Source organism: Natator depressus, chromosome 19 (assembly GCF_965152275.1).
Source record: "Natator depressus isolate rNatDep1 chromosome 19, rNatDep2.hap1, whole genome shotgun sequence".
Taxonomy (NCBI): Eukaryota; Metazoa; Chordata; order Testudines; family Cheloniidae; genus Natator; species Natator depressus.
The window spans coordinates 9,813,654-9,826,642 of NC_134252.1; the positions used below are offsets into that span (position 1 = coordinate 9,813,654).

A 12,989-nucleotide genomic window follows, 5' to 3' on the forward strand; every position below is an offset into this window, starting at 1 on the left:
TCCTGAGTGCTTTGTGGAGCAGCAGGACCATGTTCTCTTCCACTGATGTTCCCTCTTCTCATCCTTAAGAGTGATTCTACCATGCCTCTGAACTGTTATTTTAAAGCAGTCATTGTTGGGTAATTCTGGTGGCCCACTTGTTTCTCACTCTGCTATGGTGGGAAACCTGGGTATGATCTTCTTCCTATGCTGGAAGTTACACAGAGTGGAGTAACTGTCGACATGTAGCAGGGCCTCCCTCCCAGTAGAGTTCATCTCTCCTGGGAAGAATGGTGGTGGTGGCGGCATTTGGGGGTGAGGAAGCTTCAGGGACAGGGAATAATGGTGGTGGGGAGGAAAAGCAGGGATAGGTGTTCAGCCAACCAGAAAACCTTAGCATGTCAACGTGAGCAGGACCTGTAGAAATTCCTTCCTGAAGGAGAAGGACTTTAAAACGACTTGGTGTCGGCTGTTGAAATTATTAACTTGTATAGCGCTGAAACTGTCCTCTGGACTCTACAAAACATGAGTAGGACACATCCTCTCTCCTGGAGAGCTCGAGGTCCTCTTGGCCTGGCCTCTCAGGTTGCTCAGGAAAGGGAGCATGTGCCGAGTTTACAAAAAGAATCCGTTTTCTGGCGTGTTAAGGGGGAGAGGGCAGGTCCTGGGTGGACAAGAACTGGAGGCACCGGGAGGGGATTGGGAGGTGTTTGAGGAGCAAGAGGAGGGAGGATGAGAACAGATTTAAGGAGGGGGGAGAATATAGAGATAAGGATAAAGTGGCTGAACTTGATGCTAAGGGGAAAGTGAGGGGAGGAAGCAGGTAATTGGCTATGTGATGGGTGGGATAGTAAGGAAAGGCCAAATGTTCTCCGCTCCCAAGTGGGTGACTGCAGCAGATGCCTAGGTAGAGCTATGTTTTAGCAAGGAGTTGGACGGGGGAGGAGGCCAGGTAGATCTGGGCATTATCTGCACTGAGGTGGTGGCTGAAATTGTGGGAGAGGATGAGGGAGGAGTCTGAGGACAGAAGCTTAAAGGACCCCAACAGATACAGGGAGATGGGGGGCAAAGGCAGCTCTGAGAATGCTGTCAGCCAGGAAGGGAGAGCCAGGAGAAGAGTGGTCAATATTGCTAAAGGCACCAAGGACTTGGATTGGGCCAGTTGCACCAGGTCAGTGTGCAGATCCACTGTCCCGGTAGCTGCTTCTTGAACCCTTGGATCCTGGTGGTCTTTACAAACAACAGCTCCCCACCCCCAATTTTCTAACCCTTATGGTGCTTGGGGAAAGTGATGCAGTGACTTCTACCTAAGTCTTCAGAGAGCCTGGAACAAGAGCTCTGAGCCGCGTGAGCTGCTGCCCCTATGAACTGCATTGCATGTTGACTCTGAAGCGTAACAATGATTCTTTAAATGTCAACCTTCCCTATTTGACTCTGGAGTGAAGCGTGCTGTGAAATTGGGGTATTACCCTATTGCCCGCAGGGAGACTGCACAATCTGAGCGTGACCTCTCATTTTGACCTCACGAGTGGGTGGAGTTTGGGAGAGCCCCATTACTTATCTTTTTCCAATATGACCTTCTGAAGACACCAGGCCAATAAAAAGAACAGAGCACATCACGGGTGGGAGAGGAAATCTTAGCCCCAGACACCATGGTGAGAAACTACCCGGTAGGCTGTTGGCAGGATGTACTGCAGCAGTGTTGTTTGGGTTACTTATTTGCCTAGTGACCCATTTGCCAAAGGACCCAGGAAGGGAGGCTGCTCTGGGGTACGGGAAGGAAGGGTAGGGTCTGTCAGCTGGGGCTCTGCTGGGAAAAGTGGGAGAGCAGAGAGTTGTCTGAACAATCCTGGTTCATAGCACAGGCCCGGTGTTCCAGCGAGTGCATCATTGATGAATGTGAAACTGTTCCTTGCTGGGCAGGGCTGAGTATGCAGTGGGGCGAGGGGGGCAGACGGAGGTAGGGGGCTGGTGGGGAGGAGAGAGCAGTGAATGTGGGGCTATTTGAGCGGAAGTGGAAGGGATCATGGTCCCAAGCTGGCGCTTGCTCGCGCACACACTCATGCGCTCACACTCTCTCACACACACACACACACACACTCTCACACACACGCACACAGAGCTCTGCCTTTAGCCTGCGGATTCTCAGTGTCCACTTCAGCTTCCCTCCCCCCATGGAGACCCTGGAACTCCTGGAATTTGACCAGCGGGAGCAGTGGACAGGGACAGCTCTTTGTTCTCTGGGTCCAGCTTTGGTGACTAAAAGCAGAGCCCGTCCCCTCCCCCCTTCCAGTATCTCTCTAGGCTCCTACTCCTCCCCCTCCCCTTTTTTTTGGGTGGGGGGAAATGGCCGAGGCCTGGGAATGTTCCTGCTTTGTGTGTGGTGTGGGGCAGGCTGAGAGGAGGAGGAGGGGGCTTTGGGCCCCTTCCTTTCAGATGCAGGAGGTATGCAGCTAATTCAATGGGCTTCACTTTGATTACCTATCTGATAACAGAGGAATTTGAACAATGTGTGTGTTTTGGGAAGGGGGGAGGGGAGGATGCTCTGAGGACCACCAGCCTCTCAGCAGCTCACTTCAAAAGGCCCAAGCAGGGAGGAGGGGGAGTCCGTGCCCTGTTGTTTCTTTCCCCTCCCCAGGGAGAGAGGGTTTCCTTCGCCTTTTGTTGGGGGTTTGTGGTTTATCTGTAGCACTCCTGGAAAATAAACAGCAATGTGTCATGTTTTGGGTGGCTCTTCCTCCTCTTTCTGCACCCATGCGGTGTTGCTGAAATGCAGCCACCTCTGGGACATGGAGGGCAGTGCCCAGCACAACATGGCAGAGGAGAGACATTGTGCCCAAGGACACAGAGGCAAGCCCTCAATACAAGAAGAGCGATGGAGACAGAGCAGCTGGTTTTCTAAAGTTCTTGCTGAAGGATCTGCAATGCAGCAGCTGTGGGGAGCTCAGCCACTTCTTGCTGTGTAGCCTTGTGCAAGTTACTTTGCCTCTCTGCCTCAGTTTCCCCACCTGTAAAAAGGGGATAAAACCCAGCTCCAAAGGGTGCTATGAGGCCAAAATTGCTAATGATAGACTTTGATGCCTTTGGGTGGAAGGGATGCAAAGAACAGGGCAACTCACACAAATAAACAATGCAACTCGCTGTGTAGTGAAGTTCCTTCCTGACCCCAGCTGTTGATCAGTTTCTGTCTGGAATCATGAAGATTCAGAGTCCTGAGGATTTTCCTCTTGGCCAGTGTGTAAACAGCTGCTGCTCCTGTTCTTATAAACCTCTAATGATAAAGATCTTGCATTTGCATCAGCTTTCATCTCAAAGGGTCCTGATAGGCAAAGGTTCCCTTCACCTCTTACTGAAACGCATCCACTTCTGGAGTGAAACACAGTATCTGATCAACAGCAGCACCACACATTTTGGGGCAGGAAGTAAAGGGCATCATTTCCTCAATGACGCTTCAAGGGGAATTTAGGGAGGCAGGAGGCAATTGCCCTAATTAGAGTCTGGGGCGGGGAACGTCCCAACTCTCTCAAAGAAGGAAGTGGAATCTAGAATAATCTTTAACTTTGTGGAGGTGATTCTCTGTGAGATGCCCATTGCACAGGCAGGGGACATGAATGATCGCTGGGACTGGCCGAATACCTGCCGGGCATCTTTTTCGCGCTAAGAATGCTCTGAAGGGAAGTCTTACTGATTCATCATCTTGTTTGGGTCTTTGCTCTGAGGAGCTGCTCCCTATTCATCCAAAGGGAAGGGCAGTGCCTTGTGAGGAGGCATTTTAAGAAGGGGGGTGGGCGGAGTTTGCCTGGCAGGGCGAAAATGAAACCCTGTCAGGCTTAAATGAGCTGCTTCGAGCCCTGCCATGAAGGCAACGCACAATCCTGCCCATGGCAGCCTGCACTCCTCTTCCTCAGCAGCCTGGAGCTGGCAGCATAGGGAGGGAATGTGAGAGCGGGCGCCCGCTCCAGATCCTGACACCATGAGGCGAGGGTCACACGTCTTCTGAGCCAGGTTCAGTGAGCAGTACACTCAGAAGGAGCTGGGCGCATAGGTGCAAAAACTAGGGATGTGGGGGGTGCTGCAGCGCCCCCAGGTTTTATGAGGGGCTCCAGCTGCCAGCCCCACACACGGGATCTTGGCTGCGGGCTGTGCTCCCAGACACTGGCCCCATGCCTAGGGCTCCGCGCCCACCCTAGCTATGGCTCCAGCCTCAGCTTCCTTACCCCTGTCCGTATTTCTCCCTCCCCCCGGAGCCATGGCCCTGCTCCCGGCCCCAGCTCTAGGGAATGGCGGGGTCACAGCACCCCCAATATAAAAAGTGTTCCAAGTTCATGGGAGGGAATTTGTTACTTTACTGTGGACTCTGAGTCTGTACAAGCGCAGCTTGGAAGCCTCTTTACACTGCAGGGAAAGCTGGCTCGGGGTTCGCTCGGTGCCACCTGGGAGAGATGTTAATTTCCTTTTCCAGCTAAACATCAAGTGTACAGATGCTGGCCAGGATCAGCAAACGGTGTGTGCCCCTTCCTGGAGTAACAAGTGACCCAAGTGGCTTGCAGCTCTGGCCCCTGCTTCTTGGATCTCCCTTTTAAGATGGTGACTCCATGAATTGGATCTGGTGAGAAACCTTTGTTCCATTTAAAGGGGACCTTGCCCACTTGTCAAACCCCTCGCCCCAAACACACGGGCTGCTGTGAATTCCTGTCCTGGTGAGCCAGCCTGAGGCCACAGGTGGGCCCCTCCCCTCCTAAAGCCTGCTACTGTGGCCTCAAGGGTGGCTCTGTTCATGGATAGGGCCTCGTTTATTGCCATGAGGGTTTCCCACAGTCAGCCCTGGAATGGTGCAGTGGCAGGGGGATCTGGAGAGCGGGCAAGCTGGGAAAAAAGCATTGGGGAAGGAGTGGCAGGGTTGGGGAGATGAGAAGCCCAGCAGAAAAGAGTAAATTTTCCTTTGAACTTGGAGGGTCCTTCCTCCAGCTTTGTCCAAACCTCACCCCAACCTAAACCTTCCCTTTCCCATTGCCCGCCACAAACACCCTCGTCCTGGCCTGAAGAGCAGTAAAGATCTATCCAAAAAATCTCTCTTCTTCCTGATTAGTATTTTTTCCATATTCAATTCCTTGCCATCATGTGTGGCGAGAGTGGGGGGGGGTGGTGCCTGGGAGGGTGAGGTGTTTCCCTGTGGGGATACGGAGAGGAAAAGATGTGAATTCTCTCCCCTTAGTGTGTGTTTAAGTCTAAATGTGGGCATTTTCCTACAACCTGCAAAGAATGGGCTGTGGGAGATCACATGACCTGGGTTACTGAGGAACACATGAATGGTGGGAATGCTCCATTCATAAAAAAATCCTGTTCCAAAGAGCAGCATGAGGACCAGATGGGCAGGGAGCTGAGAGCAAGGCTGCTGGCGGAAGAGGGGAACTGTCTGAACAGGGCCTGGGGATCGCCAGCCACAAGGCTGTTGCAGGATAGGTGGAGTTGCTAAAATGCTGGGAAAGTTATTTTAACCCCCCACTTCCCCCAACAGATTGCAAATTAACTCCTTACTCACCCCTACCCCTCCCCAAAAGCAGACATTTCCATATGAACTGGTAAATATCTCCTTGGCCCATACAGACTGGTATCAATAGCCTTGCATCATCTGGCGGCCCCTCTGGCATGGACCAGCTGGGAGTGGTGGTGTGTGGCTGAGGGTGTCAGTCTTGTTCAAGGTGCTCAGATATTTATAGTAGTGAAAGCAGTACAAATGCCTAAATTCCTACCACTAGAACTCCTCATGATCTTGCTTTCCTAGAAAGGATGAAACCTAGTAGGATGGATTATTTTCATACCATTGATGGTTTTCTTCACCATTACGCAAACAGCTGAAATTAAGTCTCTTATCAGATTCTTGAATTTGGTTTCACTGAGCTGACAATGAACCCAGTCTTGTCTGACTGATAGCCTGCCTTCTTCCCACTGAATCCACAGAGATTATCAACCAGCAGAGACCGTCCTCCCCCAAACAGTTGTGCATTTATTGTGGGCTACTTGTTAACTGACTGCAGAACTGTGGTGAAAAAGACATGTATAATTTGGGTTCAGCTCTGCTCCTGGCCAGCAATCTCATTCCAGTGGAGCTGTAAAACCGTTGGAGGAAAAGGATCACAGAACTGGGACAAGCTGAATTCATAAATGAAATTCCTTTTGCATCATCCCTGTCATATCATACTGGAAAACTGCGGCCACACACTGCCCCAGGGAAAGTTTTCGTTTATTGCTCTGTTCCACTGAGAAACTGCTCGTGAAACATTAGCAAATATACCCCTTCGAAACCTGCAATCAGGCAGTTCAGTGAAGGACTCCTGTTTTACAATGCAGGCTGCTGGGAGCCCATGATTCCAGCTGACATCTGGGAACCTTGCAGGATTGCAACCTTAATTCCCCAAATGGAGAGCGGCAGGTGAAAATAAGCGAGGGTCTGGGGGAAGGGGTCTATAATCACTTTCATGGCACAATTAACTAGTACTGGTAGCAAATCTACCTGAATTCCGCTCTTGTCTTGGCTTTGTTGGATCTGTAGCTACCGAACCGATAAATCCTCTGTGGCTCTGTGTGTATCTGCATTCATCAGAGGCTCCAGGTTATTAAACAGAGAGCTGTGGAAACTAAACCCCAAAAACAGGTATAGTCTGGGCAGTGCCGGTCTCCCGTTGCAACGACTGTGTCTCAGTTCTGATCCTAAAGGGACCTCCTCCGGGGGTAAAAGAGCTGTTCAGTCTATGTAACCTATTGACTCCCCTCTGCTCTGTTGAGACTGCCAGCAGGGGGAGCCATCCAACATACTGTGTGTTCTTAGTTGTCTATGACCGTGGTTCTTAATAGGGCTGTCGATTAATCGCAGTTAACTCGGGCGATTAACTCAAAAAATTAATCTCAATTAATCGCAGTTTTAATTGCACTGTTAAACAATAGAATAACAATTTAAATTTATTAAATATTTTTGGGTGTTTTCCTACATTTTCAAATATATCGATTTCAGTTGCAACACAGAATACAAAGTGTACAGTGATCACTTTATATTATTTTTATTAGAAATATTTGCACTGTAAAAATGACAAACAGTATTTTTCAATTCACCTTATACAAGTACTGTAGTGCAATCTCTTTCATGATAAAGTGCTACTTACAAATGTTGGGGTTTTTGTTACATAACTGCACTCAAAACCAAAACAATGTAAAACTTCAGAGCCTACAAGTCCACTCAGTCCTACTTCTTGTTCAGCCAATCGCTAAGACAAACAAGTTTGTTTACATTTACAGGAGATAATGCTGCTCTCTTCTTATTTACAATGTCACCTGAAGGTGAGAACAGGCATTCGCATGGCACTGTTGTAGCTTACATGCCAGATGTGCTAAAGATTCGTATGCCTCTTCATGCTTCGGCCATTGTTCCAGAGGACATGCTGATAACACTGGTTTAAAAAAAAATGTGTTAATTAAATTTGCCACTGAACTTCTTGGGAGGAGAATTGTACGTCTCCTGCTCTGTTTTACCCATATTCTGCCATATATTTCATGTTCTAGCAGTCTCGGAAGATGACCCAGCATGTGTTGTTCATTTTAAGAACACTTTCACTGCAAATCTGACAAAACGCAAAGATGATACCAATGTGAAATTTCTAAAGATAGCTACAGCACTCGACCCAACGTTTAAGAATCTGAAGTGCCTTCCAAAATCTGAGAGGGACGAGGTGTGGAGCATGCTTTCAGAAGTCTTAAAAGAGCAACACTCTCATGCAGAAACTACAGAACCCAAACCACCAAAAAAAATAAAATCAACCTTCTGCTGGTGGCATCTGACTCGGATGATGAAAATGAACATGCGTTGGTCTGCTCTGCTTTGGATCGTTATCAAGCAGAACCCGTCATCAGCATGGACGCATGTCCTCTGGAACAGTGGTTGAAGCATCAAGGGACATGTGTGGGCAGTGGGTGGAGCCCCACTCTGGGGAGACTAGCCCCCAGCTCTGCCCCTTCTGCCCACGCCCTTCCCACAGCCAGGGCCTGCGGCCAGCTGCATCCCAGAGTGCCCCCCCTTCCCCTCAGCTAGAGGAGCCCCAGGCCAGCCGCAGCCCAGAGCGTTTCCCCCCCCCCCCCCCCCAAATCTGGAGGAGCCCCAGCCGGGCTGGCCAAAGCCCAGAGCCTTTCTTCTATAATTCTACATTTGTAAGTTCAACTTTCACAATGAAGATATTTTTAATCGCTTGACGGCCCTCGTTCTTAACCGGGGTACATCAACTCATCTAGATATTTGCCTAGTTTTACAACAGGCTACATAAAAAAACATGAGCAAAGTCAGTACAAACTAAAATTTCATACAATGAATTATTTATAGTGCTGTATATACTATACACTGAAATGTAAGTTCAATATTTATATTCTAATAGATTTATTTTATGATTATATGGTAAATATGAGAAAGTCCGTGATTTTTTTCAGTAATAATGTGCTGTGATGCTTTTTTGTATTTTTATGTCTGATTTTGTAAGCTAGTAGTTTTTACGTGCGATGACATTTGGGGTATGCAAGACAAATCAGATCCTGAAAAGGTACAGTAGTCTGGAAAGGTTGAGAGCCACTGGTCTATGAAGCAAGCATTTCAGGTCAACATATCTTCCAGAAGTGTCTCTGGGGAAGTAAGCACTCTGGCATCCCTGTGTCTGTCCATCCTTTGTCAAGCTCCGCGGGGGAAAGAGGAGAACGCCCTTGTTCCAATGAGCCTGCAACCTGGTGAATGTGATTCTTTTCTTGCGTGCCACAGGAAACTGGGTCTTCTCGCCATGCCTAACCCTTTTTTCCCTTCTCTGGCCTCCTAGAGCAAGCTCCACATGGAGGGATTCCGCAGCCTGAAAGAAGGCGAGGCAGTCGAGTTCACCTTCAAGAAGTCATCCAAAGGTTTGGAGTCCATTCGAGTGACTGGCCCCGGGGGCGCGTTCTGCGTTGGGAGTGAGAGGAGACCAAAGGGGAAGAACCTCCAGAAACGCAGATCAAAAGGAGACAGGTAAGGGCAACAGGCCAAGGGATGCACAGTAATCAGACAGCAGCACCTGATCTCCAAGAGCTTTGTGATCAGCCTAGCACCTGACCTGAGCCATATGGGAGAGAGCTTCATGGCAGAGGGCAGGGTGGGAGGAGACACATAGTCAAGACTGGTTTGGGGACTATGTTCTGACGTGGTAACATCCCTCCCCACCCATCTGCAGCCCACCCACCCCTTTGTTTGTATCGTTCCTTCCTCTGAACCATTTGTTCTGTGTCCAGTCACTTGGCACCTCTTCATTTCCAAACACGCTCCCAGAATCTTCTGCCTCCTTTGGGGCCTGGGCCAAGATTCTGGCATTTATCCAAGACCCAAAGGCATCCACTTCTGCAAGGAAATTTCCCTGTCGGAGAAGGGCAGGTCGTTGCCACTCTGCTTCTGAGGGGGTCACCAAGGTAACCCCAGTTCTATACTGGTGGCAACCAGAGGAGACCACCAGTGTAGCTTCTACACAAGGCCCTAATGGACAGACACCTCATATGGGTGTCTGCTGTGACCCTGCAGGGGAGCTCTGCAGGACAGACACAGAACTGTTAGTGGAGCTGGACATTACTGTTATTAAGGGGCTGATAAAGGAGCTGGGCTGGGGAGACCCCATCTGGCTGCTGGGCCTTTGGGACACAGCTGGGAAGGCATGAGGCTGAATATCACAGAGCCATTGGGAACAGGAGAGTTCTTGCCACAGGGCTCCTGGGGGTAGGAGGGGCAGTGGCCCTTCCCTTGAAAGATGCTTCCTTCAGCTTTTAATGAGTGTCAGATGCAGATTTCTGGGGAAAGGGCAGAAAACCAGAAGTGAAAGGCCAGAGGTCAAAAACACCCAGGGCTGAATGGCATGGACCAATGCTCCCTTTCTGTTTGTGTGTGTTCAGGATGGAGGTGTAGCCACACAGCAAACTGGGGGAGGGAAGGGGTAATTTTCTCTAATAAAAGCCCAGCGTTGTGAGATCAGTGACTGCTCAGGAAATGGCCAGACAGCCGAGCAAAGTCTCCCACAGCAGCTTTGCAGCCCAGAGGCGAGGCTCTTGTTAGCACCATGTAGCCTTCCCGTCCCACCCTGAGTTCGCAAGGCGGTTCCTCAGATATTTAATTTCCAGGGACTTTCCTTACATCCTAGGCTAGCATCAGCGTGGCTGCATGCAAGTGTTGCCCCCTGGTGGTATTTTGAAGTATATTTCACAGGCTGTGAAAAGCACAGCCTCTTTGCAGCCATCCATTTCTGATGAGTGGCTTCTGCAAGGGGATTTAAATCCATTTGGGGCATGCAAAATAAATCCAGAAAGGCCTTTTTTTTGTTTTGTTTTTGTTTTCCTCTTGGCTTTGGTAATTTGATCATAGAGATGCATGACTTAAAATGGAAATGTGGACAAAAGCCAGAAAAATAAACTGCAAGTAGGCTTGGCAGAATTTGATTTGTATCTTTTTATGATTTCAGTGGACAATATCCATGTTTATCTTTAAGCATTTTTATTTATTTTAAATTTCCAGAGTTGTGCAAAATTAAGGAGTGGGGAGGAGGGGTCAGACAATGATTTAATGACCGTAAACCTCAAGATTCAAAAAGTTAAAGCCTTATAACAGTTAAAACACAAACTGTCAACATCACATGTCAAAATATACAACATAAATATCTTTAAATCAGCCTTGTAGGTTCTCAAGCAGAATTTTTCTTATTTTACCTATCTGTACATTTTGATTACCAGTGGAAATATTTTTTTCATCAGTTTGTGTGTGTACAGAGAAATTGATGTTTACTGATCATCTAATCCTTCCAAGCCTAACTAAAAGGGAGGCTAGACATGATGTACTGTCCATGGGTCCAGTACGCGCTCTACTCCTGAGGGAATTCTGCACCAAAAAATTCAATATTCTGCGCCTCAAAATTAAGCACACATTTTAAAATTCTGCAAACTTTGTCAGTAAATAAATGTGGCTCCAGCATGGCAGTGGGGAGCACAGGCCACTGGCTGCATTCAGGAGGGAGATCACCTTGAAGCCCACACCTCCCCCAGTACAGGGACTCGGCCGTGAGGCTGCACATGACCCTGACAAACACCCCGGGCCCCTGCCCCTCTGCGCCAGGTGCAGCAGGTGTGGGTGGCCAGGCTCAGCCCAGCAGGATCCAAGTGTGGAGGGGCTTAGTGTGGGGGAATCCAGGTGCGGGGTGAGAGGGTTCTGTGGGGGGGGCAATCAAGGTGCGGGCGGCTCAGTGGGAGATTTAAATCACAGGGCTCATGGGAGGGGCAGGGGGCAATGGAATTCTGCAGGGATCCAGGTGAAGATGGTTGGAGCTCAGCAGGGGGGGTTCTGGGTGTGGGGAGACAGGGCTCGGCTGGGGGGGTCTGGGTGCGGGGGGCTCCGGGTTCTGGGGGAGTGGGGTTGATGGGGTGGGGTTGCAGCTGCTTGGGGATCAGTGGGATGGGGTGGGGGGCTCATTGGAGGAGGGTAGGGCTTGTCAGGGTCAGGGTTCGATGGCCCTGTTTAACAGGGGAGCCCCAGCTGCTGCCACCGGGATGCTGCAAGCCAGGCTCCCGCTTTCCCCCGCGATTCTCATATCCTCTTTTTTTCTTCTTCATCCCTGTGCCCTCACTCCTACATTCCCCACTTCCTTCCCCACTGCCTCTTCCCTCCCCTCCCTATCTCTTTACGCCCCTTCCCTCATTTCCCCCACCCACCCGTACACAGAAAACAGGAAGGCTCCCAGCACACAGCAGGGGAGCTCAACTGGAGGCAGTGTTCAGCTTCAGAGTCAGCGGAGCGAGTGCTTGAAGAAATGGGGGGGCCAGCGGCACATAACCCCATGTGCTCTCATGCCCCCACCTCTGCTGTGGGGGGAGGGGCAACCCCCCCCCCAACTTAGCCATTTTTCTGCAGGCGGGTAGTCGCTCGGAATCCCCTCCCCCCCCAGGAGTAACTCTCCTGGATGGAATCCAAACTAATCAGCTGTCTCTTACAGGCTCTATAGAGATTTTCCTCCACTTTTGGAGCAGGAGGATGTGAGCTCTGTCACAGTCTACTGACCACAACGTCTCCATAGATTCACTACTGCAGTAATGGGGACGCCAGTCAGGGCTGGGAAAGAGCTGGTTCTCCCCACCCGTGGGTCCCATGTTCTGTAGCTCATGCGCAGGGTGTAATAAGGTGAGGCAACTTTAAGCAGCCCTGGCAGTTGGAATGACCATACCCTAACGCACTGATTTCTCTCCCTGGATCTCCATCTCTCCCCTTCCTCTTCCTAGATGCTACAACTGTGGTGGGCTGGACCATCATGCCAAAGAATGCAAGCTGCCGCCGCAGCCAAAGAAATGCCATTTCTGCCAGAGCATCACCCACATGGTTGCCAACTGTCCCATCAAAGCACAGCAATCGCCCAGCTCTCAGGGAAAGCCCGCCTACTTCCGGGAGGAGGAAGAAATGCACAGCTCGTCCCTTCTTCCTGAAACCAGAGAATGATGGTGGGAGATTGGGGGGTGGGAGGGGGGAGATTTCCATCAGGATCAAAAGGCTTCAGCAAGGAATCGGTCAGCAAAGGGGGAGCAGCGAGCAGTCTCTGCCGTCATGATGTAGGGGGGTTGGTGTAAAGCAGGGATGGGTGGGAGGGTGGCAGCTCAAACTGTAGGATATAACCTGTCAGGCGATGGCACTGGTATCTGGACAGAGGGACTGAAATGGTTGTATGTGGGTTACAAAATCCCAGCACAGATCTCATCCGCCACACACACTCTGAGTGGGAAGAAGCCGGTTACCTCTCTGTCCAGATGCCCAGCTCCAAAAGCGGGAGAGGGAGCAGCCCCATAACCCTGTGCCTAACCACTTCCTCCAACCGAAAGCCACATGCCGCTCTGGTTTCTTTCCCTGTGTTTGGTGATTTTTGTGTTTTTTAAACCAACCTTCCCAATAGTATTTGTGAACCCCTGGGTCATTTTGGAGACAGGTGTCT

General features: G+C 50.1%; 1 protein-coding gene across 1 annotated transcript in view; it reads left to right on the forward strand.

The window, feature by feature from the left end:
* Positions 1–12,502, forward strand: part of LIN28A (lin-28 homolog A) — a 31,409-nt gene extending 18,907 nt beyond the window's left edge. The window contains exons 3-4 of the mRNA XM_074934437.1: positions 8,829–9,013; positions 12,289–12,502. Coding sequence (XP_074790538.1) covers positions 8,829–9,013; positions 12,289–12,502 — 399 coding nt within the window. The remainder of the gene's footprint in view (positions 1–8,828; positions 9,014–12,288) is intronic.
* Positions 12,503–12,989: the final 487 nt, after the last annotated feature.